The 27,189-nt window shown below is 34.9% G+C and overlaps 1 protein-coding gene across 1 annotated transcript in view; it reads left to right on the top strand.

Annotated features, from left to right (window-relative positions):
- The window catches only part of LAMA2 (laminin subunit alpha 2), a 520,519-nt gene that overhangs the window by 363,365 nt on the left and 129,965 nt on the right, over positions 1 to 27,189 (top strand). Inside the window, exons 30-32 of the mRNA XM_031456303.2 lie at positions 383 to 507; positions 6,980 to 7,066; positions 10,920 to 11,113. Of these exons, the coding sequence (XP_031312163.2) occupies positions 383 to 507; positions 6,980 to 7,066; positions 10,920 to 11,113 (406 nt within the window). The remainder of the gene's footprint in view (positions 1 to 382; positions 508 to 6,979; positions 7,067 to 10,919; positions 11,114 to 27,189) is intronic.

Here is a 27,189-nt window from a genome sequence, read left to right as displayed (position 1 = left end):
AAGACTCTTGACTTTTAGTACTGTCTTTAGCACCTTGTAGAGAAGAAACATGAATGGCCAGGTGATATAATCAATTTTAGAAATTTGTGACGTCTATTCCCCAAGTTAAGAGAAACATTTATGCAGATTGATGCAGGGAAAAGAACAGAAACTCTTACTGTCAGTACAGCTACAACGACCCAGTATTAAGGTCTCAAATAAAAGAGTTTCTTTAAAAATATGTATGTTTAAGAACTAAATTCTCTGTCACTGATGTGTGTGTGTGTGTGTGTGTGTGTGTGTGTTCACAGGAGCTCACACACATTCATAGGTGGAGAACTGTGTGATAAATTATATTCTACCTCTCATTAATTTAAAAACAAACATCCCTTTTCCTTTACAGAATTGTCAACATCACACTGCTGGTGATTTCTGTGACCGATGTGCTCTTGGATACTATGGAATAGTCAAGGGGTTGCCAAATGACTGTCAGCAATGTGCTTGCCCTCTGATTTCTTCCAGCAACAAGTAAGATTAAGAAATATTATCATATTTCCCAATCAGTAACACCATCTGTGTAGCACATGGGCTTTCTCTGATTTGGCTATTTTTTTTCATGTAGGTAAAATCTCAATTTAAGGTAGACTTTTTTAACAATATAAAAACATAACAAGGGGGGAGGGTATAGCTCAGTGGTAGAGTGTGTGCTTAGCATGCATGAGGTCCTGGGTTCAATGCCTAGGACTACCATCAAAATAAATCAATAAATTATGTAAATAAACCTAATTACCTCCCCTACAAAGCAAACCAAAAAAATTTTTTTAAAACTTAGAGCATCTAAAAGGTGATGTAGGAATATTGATCACTTTAAAAAAAGGCAAAAGTGAGCACATAGTACTCTATGGTTCATTTTTCCTTTAAAACTCTGCCCCAAGTAAATAATACTTATTAATTGAAATGCAAATATCAATATTAACATATATTCATGAAATGCATATGTGTACAAATGTGCATAATGTTATAAATTTTTAGAAAGGTCTAGTGTTTGCATAGAGTTCTGCCATAAATTCAGCTATGAAGGATTGTATGGTGCATATTACATAAATTTAGTGGCTGTTTTCTTTCTTTTTGTGTTTTTAATTCACAACTGGTAAAGAATTATCAAGGAAATAACTGAAAAATAGTGCTGTTAAAGCAGGGTGACTTACTGTTATGCTCCAAAATAAGACAGTATCTCCCAGAATCACAGCCCCCTTTCTGTTAAGATAGTCCAAGCTTGGTACCATGGAAACACAGTCATAAGGGGAAACAAATGCTGGAATATTTTATTTCAGTGCTGTCAACATTCTGCATTGGTTTATATATTGATGAAAACCCCTAGGTGTTTTCACTTACCTTTTTGCTAAGGCTATCTACACTTTCTGCTAAGTGATTTATAGACTTGAATCTCTACATGGTAGGGCATTTACCTAAGAATTTGCTTTAAATTATATATATATATATATATATATATATATATATATATATATATATATATATATATATATATATATAGTACTTTTCAGAATTAGAATCCTGGACATCTTATCTTGAGTGTATAAGAACCACAAAGCAATTCAGGTAAAGAGATTGTTTCCACTTATGCCCACTAAGTTCTTTTTTTTTTTCCATCTTTGCTTTTGTATACATTTTGAAAACATTTTCATATAAATTGCTTCCCTTTACTCTGCAAGCACCTCTTTTTTGTTGAATAGAATCACAAGTCTTGTATTGGGTAGCAAATGTAAATTTTTAGGTGAGTGGGATATTGATGAGGGTAAAATTAATGAACTTATTGTTTATCTAAGCACCAAGTGGTAGGTGTATGAAAAATACTATTTTTATTTTTCTTTTCCTAATCTCCCTCTAATGACCAGATCTGAACAAGAGAATGCTATTCATGTTATTGTTTATTCAAATGTGAGTCATCTGGATTAGAAAAATTCAATAATTGATTGATAATTTCCTGTTGGGTGAACTATAACAAAAGCTACAGGAGTTGTAAAAAAAAAAAAAAAGAAGCATAATATCTCTTGGAGAGGCTCACAATAAAACATGTATCTTCAGAGAAGTCAGTTTAGATGTAAAGAGAATTCAAAGGCACAAAATACCACACGTGATTTTGAAAGCTTAAAGAACATATTAAAAGAAGTAGTAGTATTTACTATAAATTTTAAACAGTAGATTGAAGGACTTTTCCTGATGGAGATAGTAGAAAATTTTATGAGCAAAAGCTTAGAAACAGAAAAACACAAGGCATATTTAAAGACTGGTAAGAGAGTTTGGAGCTTGGGTTCAAATAGAATTTCATAATTACAGATGAAAATGAATGAGAGAATGGAGGCCATACTGTAGAAATTCTTGAATACCAGTCTAAGAAATTGCTATTTAATTGTCTATGTAATGAGGAAACACTAAAAAAAAACCTAAGTTTTTATTAAAAAAAAAAAGTTAATGTGACCAGAGCCACACTTTAGGAAGACTATTATGATGGAATTGAGTATAATGAATTGAAACAGGCAAATAAGAAAAGCAAAGAGACTGATTAAAAAGCTATTGCCCTAGCTTAGGCAAAAGATAATTAGAACCTGAAAGTAGGTAATAGCAACAAGAATAGAGACGAGGGGATGGATGTGAGAAAATTGTTGAATGCAGCTCTACAGAATTGATAACTAATTAGATATGACAGGTTTGGGCAAGGCATTAGTTGAAGCCAGGGGTTTGTAGCCAGACTGACCCCCAAAATTGTGGTGCCATTAACTGAAGTGGAGAAACCAGGGAAGAGCTGCAGCAGAAGAAGGAGACAATTTATGTTTTAAACAGGTTAAATTGATATGAAAGTTCTCTCTAAATGAAAATATGCAAATAGCTGCAAGAAATGAAAATCTAAAATTTGGAAGGGCAGATGAAGGAAGAGATATGTTAATGAACGAATTATGAATAAGATTTCCCAGGGTAATGTTACTCACGGGGCACATAGGAAGAAGGAAAGACAGGACTACCTACATTAAAGAAGCCAGAAAAAAAAGAGGCAATACCAGAGAGAAAAGAGCAGCAGTGAATGAGCTCAGATGTTGCCCTCCCAAGGGAGACTAAGTACATCCAGTGACAATTAATTGTGAGGGTCCCTGACAGATTTGGACAATCAACAGTGAAAGCAGACATTGGGTTACAAGGGTGTGAGTTAACAGCTCTAAGAAATTTCAAGAAGGAAAAGAAAGAATCCTACTTTGATTAGCAGGATCAATAAAAAAAAGCGTGTTCATATTTGTTTCATTTTGTTTTATATGATTTATGTAATTTAAGTATATTTTTAATGCAAAGGACCTTGTAAGAATCAAAATACCAAATCAAAGTGTCTGGTTCAATGGCTTTTGAACTTTATTGGTCACAACCATTGTAAGAAAACCTTTTGCTGAATGATAAGCTAGAACACACACACAAAAAAAGTGCATAGATATCTAAATAAATATATTATATACTGTAACTTTTATTCAGTTTTTATTTTCTTGCAGTATTAGAAGAAATTTTAGTCAAAACCCACTAAAGTGATTTCAGGACTCTTTAATGTCACAGCCTAAAGCTTGGAACATTAGTTAACGAAGCAAAGACCTGTATGTGGTGGGAAGAGAAGGGTTAAAATGCAAAGCAAAGAAACCAGCCAGGGCAAGGAAGAGAGACACTTCTTCCTGAGACAGAAAAATAGATTCTGAAATATAGATGCAGGAGGCTGAGATATCTCTCTTCCATGACTTCAACCAGTGTAGTCGATGAAAAGGAAAGGGTAAAGCGTGATGAGTGATTACTAACTCACCCACATGTTAGTTCAAGTCTTCAGTATCTCTCAAAACAGATACGATAAACTTTTAACCATTGTGAGAGTACAGACAGCATTACTCACATACTCTCAAGACTTTCCCGCTGCCTACCCAGGAAAGGTCAGATATTTTAGCAGAGTATTAGGAACCCTGTGCAGTCTGACTCCTCTTTCCAGGCTCCCCCCTTTCTACAGTGAGGCCAAGTTTGAGTTTCTTGCTTTTCTCCAAAAGTGCTCAGCAATTTTTGCCAAACAGAGAAAAACAAAAACTGTGTGGTTTCAATTATGAGTGATTTAAAAACAAACAAATAAACAAACTCTAGAAACAAAGTGTACAATAGTGGTTGCCGGGGCTGGGGAATGGGAGAAATTGGGAGAGGGTGATGAAAGGGTGCAAACTTTCAGTTATGAAAGGAATAAGGTCTAAGGATCTAATATATAACATAGTGACCATAGTTGATAATACATTATTGTAAAATGGTAACTTACTAGGAGAGTAGAACTTGTGTTCTTACACACAAAAAAGGTAAATATATGACGTGGTGGATGCGTTAATTATCTAGACGGTGGGAATCCTTTCACACCTTACATAGATATCAAATCATCACATGTACACTTAAATATATTACGATTTTATTTGCCAGTTGTACTTTAACAAAGCTGAAAAAACACAAACAGATATGTAATGTAATATCAGATAGTGACAGTGTTGCCAGGAGAAACAAAGAAGCATCACTGAATTTGGAGTGAATGGGGTACCCTTTTAGTTAGGGTGTTCGGTGAAGATCTTCACGAACAGGTGAGGCTTGTTGAGCACCTTGAATGAAGTAGTGTAGAGTGTCATGTGACTATCTGGGGGAAGAGCAGCCCACCCAGAGGAAAAAGCGAGTGCACTGGCCAGGAGACAGGCCCATGCTTGGCAGACAGCCAGGACCTAGGGCAGCTGGGGCAGACTGAATGGTGGCAGGGGAAGGATGACAGGAGATGGGGTCAGGGAAGCCCCAGTGAGTAACTAAATGTCCTGAAGGCTAAAGATCTTCTCATGACAAGAGCTGGCTTAGAACAGGATAATACAGTGACAATGCTGGTAACACCAGGAGCATTTGCAGATAAAATCCATGTGGAATGTGAGAGAAAGAAGGAAACAAAGTTGACTCTGTGGTGTATGGCAGAGCAAATGGAAGCAAAGCATGGCCACTGACTAAGCTGGGGAAACTACAGAGAGGTCAGTAGTATTTTTGGAGGACAGGAGCTCAGTTTTAGATCCATTAAGACAGATGGAATATTTAAAGCTTTTAAGACTGAATGAGATTGTTTCAGGGAGAGAGGACAGGACGGGACAAGATAGGAGAAATCTGAAGACTGAACTCTGAAGCCTATTAAGAGGTCAAGGACATGACATAGATCCAGGAAAGGAGACTGAAAAGGAGCAACTAGTGAACTGGGGTAAGGGGGAGGGGATCCAGGAAGCTAATTCATTCCCATAGTCTCCACAGGGGATGACACAGAGTAGCAGACTCTAAATCTTAGAGACTGTTGAGGCCAATTTGGAATTAACAAATCTAAGGTAATGTAAAAGATGGCCCCCAAGAGAAAAACACTAGAATTTCTGAGTGGCCTGGCAAACAATATGCGTATTTGGAGGCGATGAGGGATTTGAGAGCATAAAGAGTAAATTCTAACTTCGAGTAAGATGTATTTCCTGCTTCCTCCTTCATAGGTCCCTATATGTGATGTAAGGAAAAGTTTCAGTCCGTCATCATATAATTCAAAAAAGTTTTATATCAACTATCTAAGGAGAATTACAACATCCCTGCATAATAATTAAGACAGATATGTTACTATAAAGGAATATAATTTAATTATGTTGGCTCTATAGAGTTTCACTTGAACATCTAAAAATCTGCTTCCAAGTGTCTATGTATGTATGTGAGTTTGCGTGTGTGTGTGTATGTGTGTATGTAGATGAACTCGGCATCAAGCTTTAAATTAAAGAGCTAACAGCTTGCCAGGATGTGTCAATTATGTGTTTGTTAGTCTATTTTTGTGAAGGCAAAGAAAAATGGTTGGATAATGAGGCTATGAGTAGTAGATCAATTTGTTCACATATTTTGCAAAGGTTAGAGTTTGTTACTCATTCATATACTATTGATTTAATGCATTAGAAGACAATTAAAATAGGATCCTAATGGTACCTGACTGATAGAAGTTGTGACTCTGGTCTAAATACTTAATTGCTTTTTTGTGGACCAACAAAAAAGAAGGTGGGTTTGCAGCATTACCATTTTGCAACAAATATACATGTTTTTTCTTCCTAAGTTTCTAGTGCACCATGCATTTTGTCCAGGGAATGCATCACTACTTATATTTGAGAGAAGTTTGTAACAACCTAAAAGTACATTTTAGCATAGTTTAGTTTTTGAGTCTCATCTAGTCTTTCTTTTGTCAGGTAAAATGACTGGCCATGGTCTACCAGTGGTGTTGTAAAGACAGGACATGTTATATGAGACCTGCCTATTAGAAAAGATTGTAACATTGTTAGAAAATCTTATTCATTTTCGTGCAGAGAGTTTTCCCTTCTTCCTTCCTCACACTAAATCACTTTATTTTGTGTTTAAATTAAAATATAGTTTGAAATCAGTATATAAATTAGAAAAGGTACTCTTATTTTAAGTGAAACATCTATTCACGCTTCACACATTGAAGTGCCAATGGCAATTTGGGCTGAATTTTCAAGAAAAAATTATATAGCTTTTATGCCTTCCTTTTATTTTTTACCTGAAAGTTATTTGGTAATTTTATTCTACTATCCCACAAATGTGCAAGAATTCTCATCATGTTTTTCTTTTGATTCATGAAAAATAGGACACTTTTGCTAGATGTTTAATATTTTCATGGTTGTCAAGGTTTAATATGGTCAGTGTGATGCATTGTTAATTCATTAAAAAAAATATTTATTTGCTGTTACTGGAAGTATGTATTTGTGGTATCCTACCCTTGAGTAGGAACTTATGAATAATTATAAATACAGCACTTATAACCATCCCAAAATAGTTCCAATTATCTCAGTAATAGATAGAACTGCTTAAATTTATAAATAAATAAGTTAAAATGTTTTTCACAGTCTTTCTTTTTCTGGTTTAGTTTCAGCCCCTCTTGTGTCATGGAGGGCCTGGATGATTACCGCTGCACAGCCTGTCCGCAGGGGTACGAGGGCCAGTACTGCGAACGGTAGGAACAGTCACGGTACATGTAGAGTAATGATGCAGAGAGATCACGTAATGACAGAAAAGGATTCATTATCTTCCTAATGTCATTATTTTCATATTCTCTAGTAGTTTATATACTTTCAAAACTATTTTCTTATCTTACGACTTTATCCAAAGAAAATTGTTTACTTCCATGCTATATTTAGACTTTTTCTAAGATTCCAAATCATTTCACAATTATTTAGTTTATGTTTTAGTGTGTTTTATATGTATATATACATATATATACTAACATGTATTAGATTATATTAGAGAGGAAGAGAGGGGTAAGGGAGTGTTGTACAGGAACAAATCAATCAAGTCAATTTCCAAAAGCTTATCGGTAATTAACAATAGCAAAAAGCTGGCCACACATTGTTCTCATTTTAGTTCACTGGAAAACACTGACTACCACTAGCTGCATGCCCATCACTGCTCTGAGCACTATGGCATTATGCTAGCGAGTGTATACATAATTCAGAATATAAATGGTATCAAGCATTCTTAATTAGAACAACCCAAATAGTACTGTTTATTTGGTTCTCCTTTCAGCATGCAAAATTATTTAAGTGCTTCCTCTCACCATATTTTTTACAAATTCTGATAACTCGTATATATAGCTATTAAATTGAATTCTAACTGTAATACAAATAATAAGTTAAGAAACACAATTCTAGACCAACTATTTAGGAAAGTTGTAATTTATATTTTCTTGGTCCATATTTTCTATAAGATACCCAATATATCTATATCTTGGGTATTCAAACTAATCACCACCATTTTTAGTAAGTTTTAGATTATTATCTTTAAAGTAGCAGAGAGCAACTGAAATTAACTATTAAAATTATACGAACATGATAATTTTAGCATGATCAATAACAGTATAAAGTGTTATAAAGACCCATGGACTTGGCTGAGCTCCACAAACTTTGCTGGGTCCCATTTTTCTCACGTGTAACATCAGTATAGCTGATGCTCCACCTACGTCACACGAACATTGTGAAGACCAGGTGTGTAGAGGATACCCGGCCTGAGTACCTACACGGAAGTCTCCTCTCCCACAGGAGAGGCAAAAAGGCCTGAGAATTTACTCCACCTTCCTGCAGTGGCTCAGAGCCTGTGACTCACTAGTGTGGGAGTACAAAAGTCAAGCTCCTTTGCCCCAAAGCTGAATAAATTCTCAGATGTTATTTATGCCCCAGAGTTTTCCGTGGAATCAGACTAAGACTGGGACATCATCGGGAATCACACTGTTGCTTGGATACTTGCTTTTCCATTTCCTGTTTCAATCAGTCCTTTGCTGGACTCTTCTAGGAGCACATCCTTAAACTACAAATCTCTTTGCAGATATAAACCGTTATTAATTTTATCATCACCCATTTAAGAATCTTCTTTTACTATAACCAGCAATGGTTGTGTTAATAATGGAAATAAAGAGATAACTAAATAATTAAGTTTTATAAATTCTAATGTGGTTTCTATAATTTCTATATATTTACAAAACATATTTCTAAATAATTTTGTATGTGCTAACTCTAAACACAATATCTACTACTTGCATATACATACATATATAAAAAACAGTACATTCACAATTTCCATGCCAACAGAAATTAGTAACAATTAAGTAACTAAAAGCAGTACAAAATCCAAAAATATTTCCATTTGTTGTGAATTTTATGTAATATATATGTATATTATATAAAATGTGAATATATGTGTTTTAGTATCCACCAGCGTGCTTTAGTATTCATGCTTAGGCAAATATTCATCTCATGCCCTTGTAAACACCAGAGGATGATGACTAAAACCATCCCTGGACACCAAGGGGATTATCTGCCATAATTTATGAAAAAATATCTGATAGTATAGCTACATTTATAAATTGGAGTTTCCACTATCTACAAAAGCATGTATATAGAACAGAAAGGAAGGGTACACTGAAATGACAATTACTGTCTTAAGGCAGAATGATTACAGGAAATTTATTTTTTTAATATCTATTCATGTTTAATCAATAAGAGTTGACAGTTTCTATAGCATAGAGATGAGCAGGGTCATATACTATCAAATGAGAATGGCTTGAATTGTTTTTGCAGTTCTCAAATATTGTTACAGCTTCACATTCATCATCTCTAACATATAAATGATTGGTTATATCAGCTATATCTTTTCCCCGAAAAATTGCTTTTATTCAGCTAAATTAAACCAAAGTTCTTCCTTATATTTTTATTGTAACCTTCCAAATAAATTTGTTTCACTTCTGAGAGCCTCTTAAATCATTCAAATCACCTTATGACCTGCCCAAACTCATCAGCTCAGGTCTAAAACTGCTTAAATATCTTGATTGTCCCTGTATCACAGAAACCTCTACTCATGCTGTATCTTCATTACTCTCATAATAAACTTTTTGAATATTTAATCAATCTGAACCTGCTTAGAATTGAATTACTTCACCTGCAAATGTTCAGAGACAATTCAAGTGGACTTACTTAAATGATACTTGTATTGAGCATTTATAAATAAAGTATTAAAACCATAAATGTATAAGAAATAAAGTATTAAAACCATAAATGTATAAGAACCTAACATTGTGGGTAGCTTTCTTCTTGTTTTTTTTTTTTTCCTAACCAGCATAGGATGAATTAACTTTCACAATCAGCCATGTAAATTTCTACACTTTTACGCCACTAAATATGGTCCAAGATTATTTGGCTAGTGTTTACAACTTTTGGCTTCCATATCCTGCTGTCTCCCAACTTTCTCCCTTATTTACTTCTTGAACAAAAACTCTGATTTGATTATATTTAGACTGATTATATATATAATTTATTGTCCAATCCGGGACATGTTTTTAATAGTTAAGCCAAAACAACAGACAACCTGGGACCATCCAAGGTAAACCAGAGCATATGGTCTTGCCAGCATCTTGTAAAGTTACCAAACTTCCAGTAGTACATCTGACAGTGGTATATACTTAGGTGAATGGTTGCACAGAAGGACAGAAAAGTCAATGAACAGATGGCATTTTGGGATCATCCAGTTGGATTTCCTTTCTAAGTTCCGAGACTGGTATTACATATTTTATTTGCATAACATTATCTCGCTTCATGGATACACAGTGAAAAATCCATCTTGGGGAAGATGTACTAGAAAGACCAAAAGAATTAAATAAAAAATAGTAGTTTATTGCCACTTAATTGTTTCTTTTTGTTCATTTGCAAAATTAATAAGTTGAATTATTTGGTCATTTTGATCTCTCAGATGCATCCTAGGAAAGCCCAGGAGTCAATATAAAATTGTATTCATTTCTAATTTAGAAATGAAAGCTGCAAAGAAAAGTTTATGGTCTGGAGGATAGTGGGCAAATTATGGCCTGCCGAATATGGCAATGATAATTCTGTGTGCCACTCAAGCTAGGAATGGTTGTTATAGGCAAACATTGATTATAGGAAGCACTAGACTTGACCCGTAGTTAAGTAAATTTGATACAACAAGAATCCCATTCTCCTTATTATTGGATTGATTTTACATCAGTATATTATTATTATAGAACAATTTGTACTTGATTATTATTACGTTTTGAATTCCATCAACCAAAAATGTTTGAAAAGTTCTTTCTCTTTCACTGCAAGAGTTTGATTTTGCTTCTTGACTTGCAAAGCCTAAAATATTTACCATCTGGCTCTTTACAGGAAAAGTCTGCTAACCCCTGATCTCTTGACTTTTGGTACCAATTTTGTTTCACTCAAAACGACACACACACACACAGCAACAACAATTTTGAGACATGACTTATTATTAACCTCCTTTGTTTTGTTATTGTTTAACTTCAGGTGTGCCCCTGGCTATACCGGCAGCCCAAGCAGCCCTGGAGGCTCCTGCCAAGAATGTGAGTGTGACTCGCATGGCTCGCTGCCTGTTCCCTGTGACCCTGTGACGGGGATCTGCACGTGCCGACCTGGAGCCACGGGGAAGAAGTGTGACGGCTGCAAACACTGGCATGCGCGCGAGGGCATGGAGTGTGTTTGTACGTATACTAACTTAGCCATTAGTTCTGGGTTCCATCTCTATCTCACTTCCAATGAGAAAGACTGACTTTTTTTTCCCTTTTTTGCAACTGCTAGTGCTACTCTTCACTCTCTCTGACACTATCTATCCACCCTCTGCTGTTTGCCTGCTGTTTTTGTCTCCATCCTGCTGAGCCAAGAACAGCTGAGAAAATCCTCAGCATGCTTTAGTCAGTTCATTGAAGACCTACAGTGAAGCTCCCAAGGCAGATTTTATTTTATTTTGCCCATCTCAGAGTTTGCAGTTTTACCGAAAGTTGACATTGCCTTTGTGACAGATTAAAGATCTGAGCTTATTAAATTTTTTTAGAATCTTCCTGAGTTTATAATCAGCTGGACAAACACTGTAAGCCTTGAATTACGACTGACTTTTCTCTTCCGAATTTTTGCACAAATCCATGGGCATCTTGCTTTGTAACTTTCTCTTGCACTACAGAACCTGGAAGCGGTGACAATGAGCTCAAGTCTTACTCACATGTGCAATAAATGGAGAGCAGTTTGGTTTTGTTTTGTTTTACTAACAGCTTCTGGATTCAATAATGCCAAGCTGAACATACATTGAATATCAGTAGTTAAATAGAATTCTTGGATCTTATATAAATTCTAATCTAAAAAGGTTATTTGTAAATTTAGGGAGGACTGTTATATTATGCTAATATTTTCCTTGGGGGAATTTATATTAGTGGCCTTAATTCTTTCTAACAAATAGAAATGTAAATTATTTCAGTGCCTTTTATTTCAATATTTACCTATTTTAATGTATTTACACATGCCAGTATTTCTGGTTTTAACGTCTTATGTGTGTCTAAAGCTTAATAGCATTTTAACTAGAATTTTTGCTTGTGCTCTAGTTTTTTAATAGTTATCTCAAAAGCTAATGGTGGCTTTTCAAATATGCCAGAAAGTAAAGATTGGTTATGTTTGGGAATATATGATTTTAAACTCTTTTCTATCTATTTCAACAATATTTAATGAAAATATATCACATGTAAAATAAAAATAAATATCAAGTTTGTTGGGATGGGAGAGACGAAGTGTAATATGTAATACACATTTATATTATCATATTCAATATTGGTATATACATGGTCACTCTTCTCAAGTAAAATGGCACATTTTAATAATAATTGAAGTGGATTTCCAATGTAATCCAACTAGTTTTAATGTTGTTTTCAAACTAAATTATTAACATGAATATGATTAACTAGATAATGCATAGAAACTTGCAACCTAAACACTAATCTGACAGACTGAATTAAATTAATTCTTTAATTATCTAGAACTAAACTTGAAAAAAATCACATTTTATGTGAAGCACGAAAAAATTACAATAACACATTAAAATCTGTGAGAGAGAAAATAATGGAATCACTTTCTGAACATTTCTTTTAAAGGAAATTTTCATTCTGACTGTCAACAACAATGGCTCCAAGTTCTTGTTCTGTCGATGATCAATACTTCATATGCATTTAAACAAATTTATAATAAGAAAACTCAATTCGTGTCTTTCCCTGTCACATCTGTGGATTTTAAATCTCCCAGTGTCCCTGATAACAAAAGGACCAATCTTCCAGTTACAAAGTTATACCAGCCTTATAATGTTCATTTGCTTTATACTTGTCCCACAGGGAAGTGTATTTCCAACTGCTATACGTGCTGTTCAGTTCAGTTGCTAGATCCAGGAAATTTTAATATTCTCCTGGAGCACTAGATAATAGTGATTTTTCTTATATAAAAAAAGTGTTCAATTATGGGGATTTAAAAAATATCTATATACTTTTTCTAAAATGTATATAATTATTTTATAAATAAATTTATTTCCAATATAGCAAACATTTTCATTTTATAAATGCTATATAGAGTTTCTTTATGCTGCTCTTAAACATAAGTGCCTCCCACTTAATTCTAAGAGTGTTTTCTCTTTACCCTGCATTAGGTTAAGCATAAAAATTGTTACACAGAGTATCTTCAGACTTTTCTTCTTTTTTCATCTTCTAAAATTTCTCCTGTTGTGGAAAAATACGCCATACTTCTATTATGTCAGGCTTTCCCAGACTAGTTTCTACTTCAAGTTTTGAAATGAGATTATAAAGCAAGATACAAGTAAGAACGTAACTCTTACTTATTCTCAGTTCTCTTTTTAATATCTTTCTATCTTCATTTTTTAGTTTTAAATAAATTTTTGTTCCAGTTTTATTAAGATATAATTAACATACAGCATTGTATAAGTTTAGGGTGTACAGCATAATGATTTGACTTATATAAATCATGAAATGATCACCATAGCAAGTTTAGTGAACATCCATCATCTTATATAGATATGAAAGAAAAAGTATATTTTTTTCCTTTGTGATGGGAACTCCTAGGATTTAACTCTCTTAACAACTTCCATATATAACATACAGCAATGTTAATTATATTTATCTTGTTGTATATTACATCCCTAGTACTTAATTTATCTTATTACTGGATGTTTTTACCTTTGACCATGTTGATGCCCTTCCCCCAACCCCCACCCTTCTGTCTGATAACCACAAATCTGATCTCTTTTTCTATGAGTGTTTGGTTGGTTGGTTGGTTTTTGACATATAACTGAGCTACACCACTATGTTAGTTCCTGGTTAGTCCCCATTTCCCCCTCCCCCAACCCTCCACCTCTGGTAACCACCTCTGGTAATTTGATCTCTTTTTCTATGAGATTGTTTGGTTTTGAAGTATAATTGACCCAAAATACTATGTTAGTTCCTGGTGCACAACATATTTATATAACTTACAAAATGATAACCATGATAAGTCTAGTTCTAGTTACCATCTGTCACCATACTAAGATATTACATTTTCATTGGCTGTAGTCCCCACACTGTACATTTCATACCTATGACATTCATTTTGTAACTGGAAGTTTGTACTTAATCTCCATCACCTATTTCTCTTATCTCCCCAACCTCCTCCTCTCTGGCAACCACCTGTTTCTTCTCTGTTTCTCTGACTCTTTCTGTGTTGCTGTGTTTGTTCATTTGTTTCACTTTTAGATTTCACATGTAAGTTAAGTTGTATGGCATTTGTCTTTTGCTGTCTAATTTATTTCACATAACATAATACCCTCTAGGTCCATTCATGTTTTCACAAGTGGCAAGATTTACTTCTTTTTATGGCTGAGTAGTATTCCATTATGTATATATACCACATCTTCTTTATCCATCCATTTATCAGTGGGCACTTAGGTTGCTTCAATATCTTAGATATTATAAATAATGCTGCAATGAACATAGGAGTGCATGTATCTTTTCAAATAACAGTTTTCATTTTCTTTGTGTAAATACCTAGGAATGGAATTGCAAGACCATATGGTAGTTCTAGTTTTAATTTTTTGAGGACCCTCCATACTATTTTCCATACTGACCACACCAATTTACATTGCTACCAACAGGGCACAAAGGTTCCCTTCTATCCACATCCTTGCCAACACTTAGTTGTTGTCTTTTTGATAACAGCCGTTCTGACAGGAATGAGGTGATATTTCATTGTGGTTTTGATTTATATTTCCCTGATGATTAGTGTGATGTTGAGCATCTTTTCATGTACCCATTGACCATCTGTATGTCTCCATTGGAAAAATGTCTTTTCAGGTCTTCTGCCCATTTTTTAATCAGGCTGCTTTTTTGTTTGTTTGTTTGTTTTGGGTTTTTTTTTTTTGATGTTGAGTTGTATGAGTTCTTTGTATATTTTGGATTAACTCCTTACTAGATACATCATTTGCAAATATCTTCTCCCATTCAGTGGGTGTCCTTTTTTTCGTTGTTGATAGTTTCCTTTGCTGTGCAAAAACTTTTTAATCTAGTGTACTCCCATTTGCATAGTTTTGCTTGAGGAGATATATCCAAAAAGATATTGCTAAGACTGATGTCAGAGAGTCTACTGCCTATGTTTTCTTCTAGTTTTATTGTTTCAGATCTTACATTTAAGTCTTTAATCTATTTTGAGTTTATTTTTGTATATGGTGTGAGAAAGTAGTCCAGTTTGATTCTTTTGCATTTTGCTGATTAGTTTTCCCGACACCATTCATTGAAGAGGCTGTCTTTTACCTGTTGTACAATCTTCCCTCCATTGTCTTAGATTAATTGACCATGTAAGTGTGGGTTCATTTCTAGACTCTCTAGCCTGTTTCATTGTGCCAGTACCATGCTGCTTTGATTACTGCTGCCTTGTAGTACAGTTTGAAATCAGAAATTATGGTACCTCTAGCTTTGTTCTTCTTTCTCAAGGTTGTTTTGACTCTTTGAGATGTTTTATTTTTCTATACAAATTTTAGAATTATTTCTTCTATTTCTATGAAAAACACCATTGGTATTTTGATAGGGGTATCATTGAATCTGTAGATTGCCTTGGGTAGCATGATCATTTAAACAATTTAAACAGTATTTATTCTTCTAATCCATAAGCATGGTATATCTTTGCATTTGTTTGTGTTGTCTTCAGTTTCTTTCATCAGTCTGTTATAGTTTTACAACTCCTTTGTTAGATTTATCCCTTAGTATTCTATTCTTTTTGATGCAATTGTAAATGGGATTGTTTTTCTTAATTTCTGATAGTTTGTGTTAGTGTATAGAAACACAACAGATTTCTGTATATTAATTTTGTATTCTCCAAACTTTACTGAATTCATTAATGACTTCTAATAGTCTTTTTGCAGTGTCTTTAGGATTTTTCTATATATAGTATGTCATCTGCAAATAGTGACAGTTGATAGTTTTACTTCATCTTTTCCTTCTATCTTTATCCATAAGCTAAATTGGAGCAAGAGACCAAAGAATGGATTCACCTGGCACATTTTGAAGGGCCTGCTTTATCACATCACATGTAAGAATAGTGGAATTTTATAAAGCTCATGGCAAGAGTGGATCTGGATCAGGCAACAGAATCTGTATGTAGTAAGAGAAATGTCTTCTGAGAAAAGCTTTTTCTAACCTGGAGCTCATGTTACCTCAATGAAGAATACATATAAAATTGTGCTGTTAATCTGGTGCTGAGTGTAACAAATAAGATGTTTATCCTATTTGATAGCAATAAGTTAACACTCAGATAGTTTAGTAGCATGTACTGTATAGTCAATTTTCTTTCTTTAGTTGATTATCTAGAAAACACAATTTAATTTGGCCCACATCATGGATATATATATCAAAAAAAACTCACTATAAATGACTTAGGCATGATCATTGCATTATCTCAGGTGAGCCACATAGTGGTGGACAGAATCTATATACTCACTGTATAGTTAGATTATGCTCTTAATTTATTTAACAAAGAATTTAAAATTGTGCTGTAGAGAACACAGCAAATGCAGAAATCATGAGAGAGCTTTCCTTGACCAGCTGCTCTTCCAAAAGAAACTAGTAGCTGCCACGGACAGTTGCCAGTGAGAAACTAGTAGCTGCCACGGACAGTTGCCAGTGAGAAAGCTACAAGTGAATTTCTTGCAGAACACAGGCTATTTATACATGGAAATTCCATTACTATCTTGAAGAATTTACACAAATAATCTGTGCCTTTAGTAGGAACTATTTTGATGTCAGTCTCTCATAGTTAGCCAAATTCAACCTACCACCATTATTAACCCCACCAAGCCAGCTCAGTGCCTGGGCATACCTACCCAATATATCTGCCTTCCATCCCAGGCACTTCCAAAAATCCCTTTCCCCACACATGGTTCATCATAGCAGTAATTCTTTGAAAGCTCAGCTGTATTAAGAACCTACTACTTGTCAGAAATGACGTTAAATACTTTATATGCTGTTCTTTTAACTTTTGCAACATCCCATACATTGTCATCTCCACAGTGTGATTTAAAAAAAAAAAACTGAATTTAGGTGATTTAAGTCACCTTTCCAAGATTCACCCTGACTTTTCAACAGAATTATAATTTGAACCTAGGTCTGTCTTTTAAGTCTTACTTTCTTAACCTCTGTGCTGACTGTTAATGTAAGACAAAAAAGAAAACATGGTATTCCCAATATATCCAACATTAATTAATTCAATTCTTTATTCATTTACTTCTTCTGGGCTTAGAGACCATGTTACTTCAATGAAGAATAAAGATAAAATGAGCTACAAAAAATAAAATTAAAAATTTTAAATATATATAATGTCAATAAGTACATACTTTTCTTCTCTCCTAACCATTGAGACTATTTCCTCTAAGATTTAAAGCAATATGGTAGTTATGATAGGTTATTTATTCATCAGAGATGTCAAGTAGAGTCCTGTCTTCTGTGTGGGTGAGAGACACACTAGCTGGGTACCCAAGGCCTTTTACTTTTTTCCTAATAGAAATAATTGGGGATAGCTCTGCAACGTGTTCTTTCTTTACACATGTTGGTGAGTTCGGAATAGAGATTTTATTGGACTTCCCAAATCAGGACTTCTTAGTAAGTTAGGGTAATACAAATCCAGCCTTCTCTTTTGATTCTCATTTATATTTTACATGTTATTTTATAAAATGAGAACAACCACCTGCCCTTCTGAAATTTGAAACTAAGCAAGAAAACCATTATTTATTTAATAGTAAAGTTTTGTATTGGGAAACACAAAACCTGGATTTGTTCATGCCCCATTTTCTACAGACTAGTAGTTAACACAGAACAACTCGTGTGATGTTTAAAATAGATTATGAGTGGCATAGTAAAATATATTACTCTCCTAAAGAACAGAAGTTAAAATTAGTAGCTGTTGGCAAGATGTCATTCCATAAAGAGTGCCTGAAATATCATTTTATTAATATCAAGTTGATGCTTTCTATTTTTATTCAATGCACATGAAATATTAGGAATATATCAACTTTATTATTTATAGTCACAATTTATCTAAATACAATATCTAAGATGATGCTTTGCTTGTTAATGTTACAAAAGCAGTCATGAATTGTGTTTTTTACCTGTAACCTAAGGTAAGCCTAGCTAAATGTGGTTACACACTAACTCTCTCAAATACACATTTTCCAGCCACTTGGTGAAACCTGAGGTTTGAAGTTTTATCCTACCTTGCTACTGACCTCCAGAGACACAGTCCAGATTATTGTTTTTAACATCCAGTTGTCACCAAGGATCTTATCACAGTAATGCAGAGTCACTTATATATTATCACAAGAATACTGCAGTACTCTTATAATCAAAGATGATTATAATGCCAATTACTGTTTCCTATATATGAGAGCGGGAGCAAAATAGTGGGATGTGGTTGATCACTGTAAAGAAAATGGGACTTCCTATAATAAAAGATGATGAAAAAGCATCAGTTGACATCCATTTGCTATTTAATGAGCTAAGCTTTGTTTGTTGGACATGTGATCACCCACCATCCTAGCCCTTAAATGCCCTCCTCTCTCTGTCCCCATTTAGTCCCCCAATACTAGTTACTATTCAAACACCAGTATGTCCACTATAGTTTTCTACAACTCTAAATCAGGGCATGTTGTTCAAATCTAGGCATCAGAGCAGCTATAAAAGTAACTTCTGTTCACCCTGTTTGCACCTTCTTCACGTCTGTTTTGTTAGTGAAGGATGCTTTGAGTTTCTTGTTGTCAACCTTCTGGGCACAGGTCCAGGCTAACAATGTTGTAGAACAGCAACTGTCACTCTGATTTTAGATAATTTTTCTATTGAAAGTAATATAATTACTTTCAATAGAAAAATTATCTAAAATCAATAAATATCTAAAATATCTAAAAATAAATATCTAAAATACCTATATCTATACCTATATGTATATATATACATATAAAACACATGCATTTTATCTTTTGTTAGAAATGTGCATTTACCCTTTTTATCCCTATTTGATTAGAGCAAACAATTTTTGTATCTTTACCTAAAACTGATTAAAAGGTTTGGCCTTTTCAAATATACGCAATGCACTCATTTCAGCTTTAGCTTCTTTGGTTTGGATGCAGCATATGAATTTTTTGTGACAGTAAGCCCGTAGTTATTATGCATGGGGGACTCTGGTAGAAATGTAATATTTTGTACTAATTGCTAACAGAAAGATCTGTAATATCATCTGCATGATTTGCCCCTCACATGTGCCCAGCTATAACAATCTGAATTTAGTACTGCATTTGTTAATATTAGACACAGATTTATCCCGACACTTTCAGAGGCGAAGCCTCAAAAACATTTAGTCATGTAAAATATAATCATAGTCTTGAAATATTGGCTTTTGCTCCTGTGCATTTCAGGCAGAATCTCATTTTATAACCATATCTCTATTGCTGAAAAGGAGAATAATTTGGAGAGGTTCCTTGGGGGTCTTAATTATAAGACAGGTGTTAATTTACACTGAGCAGTTACTGCACCCTTATCAAAGAACAATTGTTTGTATAATGTGAATATCTCATGTCTCTATACACTCTCACATCCTCCTATCATAGTGAATTAAATGTGTTTTTAATTTGCATCCCATTTCCAGTGTTTGGTGCCAGACATTTCAGACTTTTTGAGGACAGATAAAAGTAGCTTGTGGTATAAGTAAAATATTTTGTGTCAGAATAAAACAGCAAACCATTAGGTAAAGGGCACATTTCCCTATGTGTTTATCTTAGAACTGCATGAACTAGACTCATACAGAAGCTTTGAAAAAAAATCCCATGGCTGTCATATTCATAAGTCTTTCTGACCTATTTGGACAGATGTTAGTATATTACTTGGAGCATACTATAAAACTTACCTTTCACTGATGGAAATGTGCCTGTACTTTATTCCCCCAAAAGCGAATACGGAGACTGTAAGACATGGGATGGTAATAGACCTATGGACACAGAGACATAAAATGGAATTATGAGTCCTTGAAAGAGCAATTAAGTACATTTTCATTTCAACAACTGAAGATGAGGAACCAAAACAGATGGGCGGAGGGTAGAATAAATGAGAGAAAAATCAGTATTCATCATGCCTCTTGGCATTCTAGCTCACCAATTTACTCTGTAGTATATTACAGTAAACCAGATCCAGTTCTGCACTCCAGTCCCTGATTTATGCTTGTATGAAGAGAAAACTGAGAAAAATTCTCTCTGGAACCATCAGTAAGGAGCCTCTAGCCATACCATTATCGATGAGTTGACTCAGCTCCTCTTGGAAATGGGTAGGTTATAAATTATAAATAAATTAGAGAAAAGGCTAGCTAGCAAAGGGTTTCTGAAGAACATACTACCCTAAAAAGCTTAGCAAGATGTTATATTATCAAGTATCTTTCAAGATCTTGAAAGTGAAAAAAGAGCACATTGCTTGTTTACATCTTGGAAACATCTGCCCAATATACATCTTCACTAAAAGTTGAATGGAACTTTTAAAAGAGTGATGAACTTGATTCAGTGGGAAAGGAACCTTTGTATTCATGATTTTTAATAAAATTAAGAATTATTATTAATACGTATTTTTAACCTATGAATTGCAACTTGAAAGTCTCTAATCTGAATTCACCTGCTGAATCACACATGCAAAACTTGGGAAAGTGTGTCAGTTATCCATTGCTGCTACTCCAAAATTTAATAGTTGTTGATAATATACAGCAATTCTGTAGGCTGACAACTTGGACTGAGTCCCCTTGAATAGTCCTCTTGTTATGCTGGGGATGGGGAGGTTCCTAGATGGCCTTATTCATGTGGTAGAACCTCAGCTAGAATGGTTAGACCTGCCTTTCCTTGCTCATGTTGCCTCTTTTCCTCAAGAAGGCTAGCCTGGGATTTTCTCACAAGGCAGCAGGATTCCAAAAGTGTGGAAGCAGAAACTGCAAAACTCTTTGAAGCTAAGGCTCAGTGTCCCTCTGAAGTATTCTGATGGTCAGACTTTATCATAAAGGCAACCCCAGATTCAAAGAGGGATTGCTGGAGGAATAGACTCCACCTGTTAATGGGAGGGGCTGCAAAGAAGTGGTAAACACTTTTAATCCACCCTAGAAATGAGTACCATCTTTGTCTGGTCAGTAACCCAATTGTGTTATTTCTTTTAAAAATGTTTTGTGTCTTTTTTCTTCCCCTCCAACCCTCCACTCCACAACTTTCCTGGATCAAAAATGAATTACCTCATGCAAGTATCATAACTGTCATCTCCTTGACATCAGTTTCTGCCTCTCCAATCACAAGACATTTTTCTCTCTTTAGCCATTGTTTTTCTACTATTCTCTTTCTCACATATCTGTGTGGTTCTCCATTTCATAACACATACCATTTTCTCACATTCAGACATTTCCTATTTGGCCAAAATCTCTCTATTTCTCTATCTTTTTCTCTTCCTCTTCTCCTCCTCTCAGTCTTCTCCTTATGGCTCCCTGATCTGCTCCAAAATATTTTTTGCTCTTCTTTCACAAAGATAGTAGTAAACAAACTTTTTTTTTAGAAATTTACTTTTTGTTTACTTTTGGAGAGGGTGTAGGTAATAGGTTTACTTATTTATTTTTTGGAGGAGGTGCTGGGGATTGAACCCAGGATCTTGTGCATGCTAGGCATGTGCTCTACCACTTGAGCTATACCCTCCCCCTAGTAGTAAACAAACATTTGTTGGTTTTTTACTATGTACAAGACACTTTTGGAGGCACTGTGACCAGAGGTGATTAAGATCCCTTCTCTGGAGAGAGAGAAACAATACATAAATAAATAACATAGTAAGATAGTGCACACGTGCATGAGTGTTAAGGTAACAAACAGAGGAAATACAGTAGTGATTTGTGGGGGCAGTAATTTCAGAGTCATCAGGGTCTTCTCCAAGGAAGTAACACTTGAGCACTTGACCTGAATCTCCAGGAGCTACATGGGTGAAGATGGAGAAAGACGTGTTCGAGGCATAGGAGACAGCAAGTAAAATGACCTCTTCCAAATCCTAGCTCCCTTTATGACAGAGCATCCCTAACGTCTTTCTTCTAGCCCAGTGGTTCTAAACCCCGGCAATATGGTAGGTTCATCTGGAATCTTTTAAATATACTGATTCCTGGGCCTTACCACAGACCTATCAAATCAGATCCTGTGGAGGTTAGTAGGGGAAACACCTGGATACCTGTATTTTATAAATCCCCATGATTCAAATGTGCATCCAAGATTGAAAACTACTGACCTATAGCAGTGCTTTTCAAACATGAACATGCGTGACTCCCAGGTGACTCCTCCTAAAATGCAGATTCTGATTCACTGGATTTGGGGTAGGGCCCAAAATTATGTATTTCTTTTCTTTTTAAATTGAAACATAGTCAGTTACAATGTGTCCATTTCTGGTGGACAGCACGTTTGTCCCAGTCATGTATATATATACATATATTCATATTCATATTCTTTTTCATTAAAGGTTATTACAAGATACTGAATACACTTCCCTGTACTATACAGAAGAAATTTGTTTTTTATTTACTTTTATATATAGTAGTTAATATTTTCAAATATCAAACTCCCAAATTTATTCCTTCCTACACCATTTCCCCTGGTAACCATAAGATTGTTTACTATGTCTGTGAATCTGTTTCTGTTTTGTAGATGAGTTCATTAGTGTCTTTTTCCTTTTTTTAGGTTTCATATGTGAGTGATGTCATATGGTATTTTTCTTTCTCTTTCTGGCTTACTTCACTTAGTCCACTGGTCCATCTCTTTCTGGCTTCACTTAGAATGAAGACCTCAAGTTCCATCCATTAATAAATTAATGCTGTAAATGGCATTAATTTATTCTTTTTTATGGCTGAGTAGTATTCCATTGTATAAATTAACCTCATCTTCTTTATCCAGTCATCTGTTGATGGACATTTAGGATGCTTCTGTGTCTTGGCTATTGTATATAGTTCTGCTGTGAACATTGGGGTGCATGTATCTTTTCGAATTAGAGTTTCCTCTGGATATATGCCCAAGAGTGGGATTGCTGGATCATATGGTAAGTCTACTTTTAGTTTTTTGAGGAATCTCCGTACTATTTTCCATAGTGATTGCACCAAACTACATTCCCACCAACAATGTAGGAAAGTTTCCTTTTCTCCACACCCTGTCCAGCACTCATCATTTGTGGACTTTTGAATGATGGCCATTCTGACAGGTGTGAAGTGATATCTCATTGTAGTTTTGATCTGAATTTCTCTGATAATTAACAATATTAGCATTTTTTCATGTGCCTATAGGCCATTTGTATGTCTTTTTTGGAGAATTGCTTGTTTAGGTCTTCTGCCCATTTTTAGATTAGGTTTTTTGTTATTAAGTTGTATGAGCTATTTATATATTCTGGAAATTAAGCCTTTGTCATTCACATCATCTGCAAATATTTTCTCTCATTCCATAGATTGTCTTTTTGTTTTACTTATGGTTTCCTTTTCTGTGCAAAAGCTTGTAAGTTTAATTAGGTCTCATTTGTTTATTTTTCCTTTTATTTCTATTGCCTGGGTAGACTGCCCTAGGAGAACATTGCTAAAATTTGTCAGAGAATGTTTTGCCTATGTTTTCTTCTAGAAGGTTTATTGTGTCCTGTCTTATATTTAAGTCTTTAAGCCATTTTGAGTTTCTTTGTGTATGGTGTGAGGGAGTGTTCTAACTTCATTGATTTACATGCTGCTGTCCAGTTTTCCCAGCACCATTTTCTGAAGAGACTGTCTGTTCTCCATTGTATATTCTTGCCTTTTTTGTCAAAGATTATTGACCATAGATTGATGGGTTTATTTCTGTACTCTCTATTCTGTTCCTTCATCCATATGTCTGTTTTTGTGCCAATTACCAGGCTGTTTTGATTACTGTAGCCCTGTAGTATGTCTGAAGTCTGGGAGTGTTATTCCTCCAGCTTTTTTTTTTTTCCCCTTTCAGTTTTGCTTTGACAATTCTAGGTCAATTATATGATTCCATATAAATTTTAGGAAAAGCTTTTCTGGGTAATTTGATAGGGATCACATTACAAATGTAGATTGCCTTGGGAAGTATGGGCATTTTAACAATATTGATCTTTCTAGTCCAAGAGCTTGGGATATCTTTCCATTTCTTTAAGTCTTCTTTAATTTCCTTAATCAATGTTTTGTAGTTCTCCGTGTGTAAGTCTTTCACCAAGTTGATCAGATTATTCCTAAGTATTTTATTGTTTTGGATTCAATTTTAAATGTTTCTTTACTCTCTTTTTCTGATATTTTGTTAGTGTGAAGAAATGCAACTGATTTCTGTATATTAGTCTTGTATCCTGCTACCTTGCCAAATTCTTTTATCAGTTCTAATAGTTTTTGTGTGGTGCTTTTAGGGTTTTCTATATGTAGTATTATGTCATCTGCATATAGTTACAAGTTTACCTCATCTCTTCCAATTTGGATCCTTTTTATTTCTTTTTCTTGCCTGATTGCTGTGACTAGGACTTCCAATACTATGCTGAATAGAAGTGGTGGGAGTGGACATCCTTGTCTTGTTCCAGATTTTAGTGAGAAGGCTTTCATCTCTTCACTGTTGAGTCTTATGTTGGCTGTGAGTTTGTCATAATAGCTTTTATTATGTTGAGATATGTTCCCTCTATACTCACTTTGATAAGAGGTTTTTTTTAATCATAAATGGGTTTTGAATTTTATCAGATACTTTTTCTGCATCTGTTGAGATGATCATGTGATTTTTGTCCTGTCTTTTGTTGATGTGGTATATCACATTGATTGATTTGAGTATTTTGAACCATCCTTGTGTCCCTGTGATGAATTCACCTTGATCATGGTTTATGATCGTCTTTATGTGTTGTTGGATTCTGTTTGCTTATATTTTCTTGAGGATTTTTGCATCTGTGTTTGTCAGTGATATTGGCCTGTAATTTTCTTTTTTGGTAGCATCTTTGCCTGGTTTTGTATCAGGGTGATGGTGGCTTCATAGAATGGATTTGGGAGTATTTACTCCTTTCAATGTTTTGCAACAGTTTGAGAAGTATCGGCATGAGTTCTTTGTATGTTTGGTAAAATTCTCCAGTGAAGTGATCTGGTCCTGAAATTTTGTTCGTAAGGAGGTTTTTTTTTATTGTTGATTCTGTTTCATTTTTAGTGATCAGTCTGTTCAAGTGGTCAGTTTCTTCTTGATTCTGTCTCAGTGGACTGTATGTTTCCATAAACTTGTCTATTTCTTCTAGGTTGTCCAGTTTGTTTCCATATAGTTGTTCAAGACTATGCATTTCTAATAAGCCCCCTGGTGATGCCAGTGCTGCTGATCTAGTAGATCTTCAAAGTGTGGTACACAGACCAGTGTGTTAATATTCACCTGAGAGTGTTAGAAAAGCACATTCTCTGTCAAAGAATCAGAAACCAGCTGACTCAGTCACCTCTTAAATCCAAAACACTGAGGGTACAGCCCAGACTTCTTTGATTTAGGAAAGCCCTTCAGATGATTCTGAAACCCAGTAAAGTTTGAGAACCAGACTGTGTCTTGATGTTCAGACATAGTCAGTTTGGTACCTAATTGTGTTCTCTACAATTGTTTCATGTAGGCAGGTCTGTTGAAATTTCTCAAGCACTTGCTTTGAGCTGAGAGTATGAAGCCACAGTGTTTTCTGTCTGTCTGTCTCTTTCTCTCTTCATTTAGTTTCCATGCAGAGCAAACTCTCTTTCATTCTGGTTAGAAAAGGAGGAGATCCAGTTTGAGTTTTAGACTTCAGCTCCTGCCTCCAAAGCGTCCAAAGCTGGTTCACTCAGCTTGCAAGACACCAGGAGCTTGTAAGACTCCTGCAGGTGATGCTGGAAACTTATGCAAGGAACTGATTTATTAAAAACCCTACTGGGGCAGTTTAATCCCAGTAGAGGAACATTGTAACTCACCTCTAACTGCTGTCCTATCAAAAAATCACCTTCTGTACTGCTATTCTTTGTTTACAAGCTTCAGTAAATAGTTTTCTCTCCATTAGTCAGCTTGAGGGAGTGCTGTTTAGAGAACTAATTGAATTTTTGCCAGTTTGGGCATGAGCCAACGCTACTCCAAATCTCAGTACTTTTCATGTTATGTATTTTGCTCTCCCCTAACATGCATGTAGTTTTGATACCTCTGCCTCCTCTACCTGCAAAGTATAAGGTAGAAATTGTAACTGTATATGAATGCATATCTTAAATATGGTAGCACATGCTTCTTGGCATGGAGAAACTACATCTCATTACTCTGATGCAAAAGTAAAAAAAAATTGAACTAAAAATTCAAACTGAGTAAGTATATTTTTAAAAAGCCTCCAAAAGAATCAATACATTCTAGTTTTAGAAACTGTATTATTTATGAGATCAATATGATAGTGAAGAAACCACTCTTTCTCTCTACCATCTCTCCTACCATCCATTCCCCTTCTGGCTCCCCCAAATTTGAATAATCTCTGTATTCATCGAAAAAAATATAGATGGAACACTAGCACTTTTGGCTACTTAAAGAATAAAGTTTTCCTGGCTTTTGTAATGATTTATCCATAAGAGTGGGTTAGGTTAATCATCAGAGTTGGAATTTGTGGGACTGCATCTGATCATGGGTGATAATATGCTGAATGGCTACAGAGGAGGAGTTGGCAAACACATGAGTAACTGACCAAGTAAATAAATACAGAAATCAATTTCACCATGAGGAAAAAAACACAAATTATAAAAAGAAGAGTTCCTTTGACTTTAAAAAAAATCTCTTCTCAATAAATGTCCAGCTAAAGAGTTGTACAGTTTTGAGTATGTAATCCATGAAGCATGTGGAGACCCAATTGTTGCAGACACTTCACAGTGCAACCTAATGGAACAGTGTGCACTTGTACACATTTTTAGATTCTGAAGCATATTTTATTCCCAATTACAAATTTCCTCTAGATTGGGGCATTTATAATGTTATATTCCATGTCTGACCTCTCCTTTCATACTTAGGCAATACACTTATTTCCCCTCAAAATCCGTCTGCTCATTCTCTGTTGTCCTTCAGTTTGTATCACCCTCCATATTTCAGGTCTGGGCGGCAGGTATGTCTGCTCTTTTGTTGTTCTTTTCATGTTTTTTCAACTGTCATCCATTAGAAAGTGTTAATTATCGGAGATGAGAAACAATCTTTCACGGAATTATACTTGGG

The sequence above is a fragment of the Camelus dromedarius genome, chromosome 6 (assembly GCF_036321535.1).
Source record: "Camelus dromedarius isolate mCamDro1 chromosome 6, mCamDro1.pat, whole genome shotgun sequence".
NCBI classification, from domain to species: Eukaryota; Metazoa; Chordata; class Mammalia; order Artiodactyla; family Camelidae; genus Camelus; species Camelus dromedarius.
The sequence above is the reverse complement of the archived record's forward strand: the minus strand, read 5'-3'. Positions and strand labels throughout refer to the sequence as shown.